General features: G+C 44.8%; 1 protein-coding gene across 1 annotated transcript; it reads left to right on the top strand.

Annotated features, from left to right (window-relative positions):
• The first annotated feature begins 1,957 nt into the window (after positions 1–1,957).
• On the top strand, positions 1,958–3,042 carry LOC123100711 (germin-like protein 8-5). The gene is made up of 2 exons (XM_044522596.1): positions 1,958–2,159; positions 2,299–3,042. Exons 1-2 carry the CDS (start codon positions 2,039–2,041, stop codon positions 2,865–2,867), a joined length of 690 nt encoding a protein of 229 aa, XP_044378531.1. The 5' UTR covers positions 1,958–2,038; the 3' UTR covers positions 2,868–3,042.
• Positions 3,043–6,301: the final 3,259 nt, after the last annotated feature.

The raw sequence follows: 6,301 nt of genomic DNA, 5'->3' as shown, positions 1-6,301 counted from the left end.
AGAGAGATCGTAGTTTCGGTCTTAGTTCGTGAGCATTGAACACCTCATGTGCATAGGAGGTGAGCTAGAGCACCCAAATGCCCTCCCTCGGCCGGCCAGAAAAAACAGAGCACTGTGGAGTGCTATGCTGTGGCGATGGGGTATATATAGGAAACACATTGGTCCCGGTTCGTGGCACCAACCGGGACTAAAGGGGGGGGGGCATTGGTCCCGGTTGGTGCCACGAACCGGTACGCATGCCCCCCTTTAGTCCCGGTTGGTGGCACCAACCGGGACCAAAGGCCTTGTGCTGCCCCGCGTCAAAATTTTAGTCCCACCTCGCTAGTTGAGAGAGCTCGAGAGTGGTTTATAAGCGCTGCTGCGCCCACCCTCTCGAGCTCCTCTCAACTGCAGGCTTTCGAGCCTAACCGTTCTCTTTGCCTGTGGGGCCTACTGGGCCTTCTGCGTGCCTGAATCCTGGCCCATGGATGGGTTTCAAGTCGTATTCAGGCCGTGGTGGCCCAGTAGGTGGCATAATTTTTTCCCTGTTTTTTGTTTTCTCTTTTGCTTTATTTATTTTGTTTTGTTTCTACTTACAACAAAAAACTTATATATTTTATTCCATTTTGTGTCTAATTACTTATGTATTTTACTTTATTTCTTTTGCTTTATTTATTTTATTAAGGTTTATTTATTTTATTTACTATAGTTTATTTTATTAAGGTTTATTTATTTTATTTACTATAAAAAATGAACATAGATGCGCCTATAGAGAAAATTCAATCTAAATTCATAATAAATTTCTATGAAATTCAAAGAAATTTACTCTGAATTTAGGTCAAATTCCCTGTATAAGGGCATCTATTTTCACTTTGAGAGGAGCTCAACAAGGCAGAGAGGGACGGGCTTATAAACTGGTGTAAGCGCCCTTCGGTTGGCAAGGTGGGACTAAACTCTGATCGCAACTAGGACCAACCCTTTAGTCCCGGTTTGTGGTATGAACCGGGACTAAAGGGTGAGCCTCTGGTCCTGGTTCAAGCCACCAACCGGGACCAATGGTGGTGGGCCAAGGGCGAGGCCCATTGGTCCCGGTTTATCCCACCAACCTGGACCAAAGGGGCCGGACGAACCGGGACCAATGCCCCCACGAGGCCCGGCAGGCCCCTGGCCGCACGAACCGGGACCAATGCTCACATTAGTCCCGGTTCGTGACTGAACCGGGACTAATGTGAATATTGCCCTGTGACCAAAGCCCAGTTTTCTACTAGTGGTAGTACCTCGAGACGTTTTCTATACTTATTTACTTAAAATTTCTAACACAGGTAATGAGAGCTCCTTTATGTCAATGCTTTTTGACCTGTGTGAGTGTGTGACCAGTACACTACACACTTCTGTAGATGTCAGTAGAATGTTCTTGTCTGTAACTGCTGACCTTTCTGATGTTTCTATAGCAGCAAACGTGATCCTTCATTTAATTAGAAGATGTTAATTAACTACTCTTGCTCTCCATCGTCCATTAATGTCGTTGCTTCTTCCTGCAAGTACTCAACTACTAGGAGAGAAATTTGACCAGGCAACTGTATATCTGGTTGACGTGATCATAACAATGGCTGTTACATATAGTAGTGGTATTAGGTGCGTTAATGCATGGATCCACGTGCCACGATTTCTTCCTTGTTTGACACAATCAAAATTATTACTCAGAGTAATTATTACTAAGAGGTACATCAGATGGAGTACCTTAATTAGCTTCTTTGTTTATTAAAGCGAAAAATGTGTCGCTTTGGCATCTCAATAGGGAACTTTGATTATAATATATCAAAGATTTGAATATGGCTGACCATGTCCGAAAAGTTCATCCAGAATAATCTAGGGGCAGCCAAAGACAATTTCTATCCGTTGATCGGTTCCACTTGACTATGTCCGTCGCTCACGAGTTTGCACTGCTCGCCACGCCTATATAAACACATACATCCCCTGCATATTCGAACCATCACTCACCCAACAAACACAACAGGAATACACAAGAGAAAAGAAGACCCAAAGGAGCTGAAATGAAATGGCATCCTCCCCTTCTTTCCTTCTCCTCGCTGCTCTTCTTGCCTTGGTCTCATGGCAGGCCGTTGCCTCCGATCCTGGCCCGCTCCAGGACTTTTGTGTCGCCGACATGCAATCACCAGGTACTGCTTACTTCATGCTTTCCTGTCCCGCTATCACCAAATACATATGTTGAAATAAATTCCTGAAAATTATATGCATGTTGAAACGGCTTTCTAGTAATACTTAAGCTTACCCTGTACATCTCTTCTATGCACCCAGTGCGTGTCAATGGATTTGTTTGCAAGAACCCGATGGAGGTCAACGCTGATGACTTCTTCAAGGCAGCCGCCCTCGACAAGCCTAGGGTGACCAACAAGGTTGGATCCAACGTCACCTTGATCAATGTCATGCAGATTGCTGGACTCAACACCCTCGGCATCTCAATCGCGCGCATCGACTATGCTCCCTTAGGCCAGAACCCACCACATACGCACCCCCGCGCCACTGAGATCCTCACGGTGCTCGAGGGGACACTGTACGTTGGCTTTGTCACATCCAACCTGCCCGCCCCAGCCAGAAACAAGTTCTTCTCGAAGGTGCTCAACAAAGGTGATGTATTTGTCTTCCCCGTGGGACTCATCCATTTCCAATTCAACCCCAACCCCCATCAGCCCGCCGTTGCAATTGCCGCGCTCAGCAGCCAGAACCCAGGGGCTATCACAATTGCCAATGCGGTGTTTGGGTCAGACCCACCAATATCCGATGATGTTCTTGCCAAGGCGTTTCAGGTGGAAAAGAATACAATAGACTGGCTCCAGGCTCAGTTCTGGGAGAACAACCACAACTAAGTGAAAGGTTGGCTGATTACACAGAAGACCAGTGTGCAAATTAAGGACATGTTTGAGTTTCTAGATATGCATCCTAATCTATAAAATAAATGGAGCATATGCCATTTCATTCCATGTCTGTAATGAGTGAATGTATTTCTACCTTCAGAATAATTGACAATATCGTTCTTTATCACACGGATGATCTCATATGTTTTTTTTGGTTTTAATGTGTCGTATTTCTCATAAAGTTTTTGGGTTCTTTTCCCCTTGTTCCGAAATAATAGATGATTAGGTAAGAAAAGAAAGAATACACGATTATCTGGTAATCCAGTATATGTTTGATGCTAGGGTTGAACACCTAGGATTATCTTATAATACATGCGAAGTATGCAATGGTTGGAGCCTGATTGTTCTCAGGATTTAAGTGTGAAAGTTGAATGTGCAAAAGTTGCTTCCTGGAGTCGTTGTTCTGCACTCTCGCTTTATGGTGCATGCAATAAAAAATTTACGGTTCCCGCATGTAATATTTTAGCTTCCTTTTGGTTCAAACTCTTGTAAGGTCGATTGAAGGTTGCTTTAATGGAAATTTGATGAGGTGTCCTGTTTTATCAAAATACTTATGTGCATTATTTTTGTTTTTCTTAAGTTGAGAACTAAAAAATATGATTTTTACTAAGTGTAGAAACTGGGCACACCAGAGACCAGGTTCCAAAAATTAGGTCCAACATACATACAAAAAACATGCATAAATACACGAAAGAAATGATTATTACCTAAACCGCCCATAAATGAATATTATATGAGTTGCTTCTTTGTAACAAACCTGTCATAGAAGCATTTATCACAAAACGGACTTCGGCCGCTTGGCTAAACGATACATGGTGTTGAGCAAATCATCATACAAGATGATCAAACAAAGCAAGGCAAACCAAGCCAAACACGCTAAGAAGCACCGGAAGTGCCAAATTAGACGCCTCCAGCATGCCGCCGAGAGGAAGCACAAGAGAGGGTGGACCTCCTGAAGACTGAAGCAGGACCGACGACGACATTCAACCACACACCACCTGGAAGAAAACATTGGACTTTACCGCGCCGAGACCACCTAACTTCTCTTAGAGAGGACCCTCTGCCTAAACCAAGCAGCGTTGGCCGTACCAGAGCGAGCAAAAACATGATGAAAGGAGGATATTGTTGCGTGTACAAGATAGGTGCAAGTAATACGCCGAGTCACCAGATTTGAGGTAGGTTCGATTGGATCGCCATACCATTCCGAACACGCCACCTTGACTGAAAGACAACTACACTCACCGATGACGAACCCAAGATGGTCATGAAGCAATGCACCTCCACCATTGCGTCCATTAGGGCGGACAAGGGTTTTCACCCTGAGCTGGGAGGGCGGGAGAACAATGGTGACGACTGCAAGAGGGACATGACTACCAAGACATCGCCTCAACCAGCGTCGAGGCACCAAACTTTCGCTTGGACCATCCCGCACCCTCGCCTGACGTCCAACCTGCTATCCAGGGCCATCGCCTCAACGTACGACATCCCAAACCTAGGCCCCGCCACCAAGCTGTTGGTACGAGGTCACCAGAGAAAGCCATCAAACCCTAGTGAAGCTCGACCTAGCCCAAGTCCACGACCATGACCAAATCTTGTCGGGCCTAAGACCGCCGACGAAGCGAACTGATCACTCCGGGTGGGGGCAGGGAGGATCTCACCTGCGGTGGAACCATTGAGAGGCAATGGGCAGCCACATCCCGTCTGATCGCAACCACCCCTCATAGGTCAACGACAATGATGCTGCCTGGTCTGGGAGAGCATCGCTGCCAGGCAGAGTTCCCTGATCCATGCACGAACCAAGTGAACCATGACCCCACTAGACATGCCACGAAATCTTAGGTCAGCGGCCCACCTCCTGAGGTGGGGGATAGCAGCGGCGGTGGTGTGAGATGCTAGGGTTAGCCACAGAGACCAGAGAGTGGATCGGAGCGGAGAGAAGGGATATCCCACTGCCGCATACCATCACCCGGGGCTTTGCTCGGCGTGGTGCCGATCGATGGCTACCAGGGAGTCCGAGAGTGCGTGTGTCTAGGGCCGGCGGCGGAGATAGCCTCTGATGTCGTCCACGAGGATGATGTTGAGGCCTATCTTCTTCTTCGTTCTTGATCCATTTTATTTGTCTGATGAAAACATCTTTACTGTATCAAAACTACCAACACACACCTTAAAGAAAATAATTAGTTTATGAGTGGTCACCCGGCCTAGGCATTGGATGTCCTGTTTACTCTATCAAAAGAGGCAGGTGAGGTGTGTCATGAGCCCAGTCAAGAAAGGCCGACTAGATTGTCAGATTTATGCATTAAATGGTCATGATCAATCTCTTAGCAAGACGATGTTAACTACTCTTACTAAGATCACATGAATTGTTTCTGCTCTCTACCATCATTGTTCATGCGTGCGTGTCTTCGTCCTCATTGACACAATCCGTTAACTACTGCGTCAACTTGCAACCTAATATTTTTTTATATCACTAGGTGACTCATATTGCCTAGTTTCTCTGTTTATTTTTTCTTGGAGGATGGTAAGATATTCCATTATATCTCCAACCGTGCTTTCTAATCATATGTATGTTAAGCTGCTAACACACATCTATAAACGTATAAGTACATGTATGTTCTTTTTATCCCATGCCATATCTTGTGCACAGTTTTGTTCATGAAAAATCCGGTGACAAATATATAGTTTGATTATGTTAGTGGCCACAGCTTGAAAAGCTTGGTTGCACGCATTCTGAAGCAACTTAAAAGAATGGAGAGTGGATAAATCTAAGCAGATGACTTTGTCTAGGTAGAAAATGATTGCTTTGCATCACTTGTCTTTTCTCAACTGCTCCTTGACCTCGTGCGCACCAGTTCTCACCATGACCAAGTATGTGATATCTAATAAACTATGGTGATGGGTCGTGACTTTTCATGGAACCAGCCCTCCATGCATTGTGCCGACTTGGGTGAGATGGATAAATAATCGTAAATACTACTCAGCCATACACCAGATGATGCAATAGCGCTTAGGCATATTAAAAGGAAACTTGAGAAGTTTGTGCAAAAATTTAATCAAAAGCCAATAGATGATTATATGTTAATGTGCTCAGAGGTTGCAATGTGCAAGTTGAATGTGCAAAAGTTGCTTCCAGGAGTCGTTCTTGTGGTCTGTCTTTCTGGTGCATCTAAGAAGTAGTTTACGTTTCCTTTGCTATGAAACTTGCTGTTTTGGTTGTCCTTAGTTCTATTTTTCCTGAATGTTCTGTTTTAGCTTCCTTTGGGTTCAAAGTCTTGTAAGTTTGATTGATCATTCTCCAGAAAAACTATTGTAGACATCTGAGTCCCAAAAAACAATTATTATTTGAGTTGTTTCTTTGTAATAAGCTTGTGATAGAAGCAATTAAA

Source organism: Triticum aestivum, chromosome 4D (genome assembly GCF_018294505.1).
Source record: "Triticum aestivum cultivar Chinese Spring chromosome 4D, IWGSC CS RefSeq v2.1, whole genome shotgun sequence".
NCBI lineage: Eukaryota > Viridiplantae > Streptophyta > Magnoliopsida > Poales > Poaceae > Triticum > Triticum aestivum.
Note: the sequence above shows the minus strand (reverse complement) of the source record. Positions and strands in the feature narration are given on the sequence as shown.

Bases quoted from the DNA above. Each gene is read 5' to 3' on its own strand.
- LOC123100711 (XM_044522596.1), top strand. From the start codon at position 2,039: ATGGCATCCTCCCCTTCTTTCCTTCTCCTCGCTGCTCTTCTTGCCTTG. The intron at 2,160-2,298 runs GTACTGCTTACT...CTATGCACCCAG, and splicing joins CGCCGACATGCAATCACCAG to TGCGTGTCAATGGATTTGTT.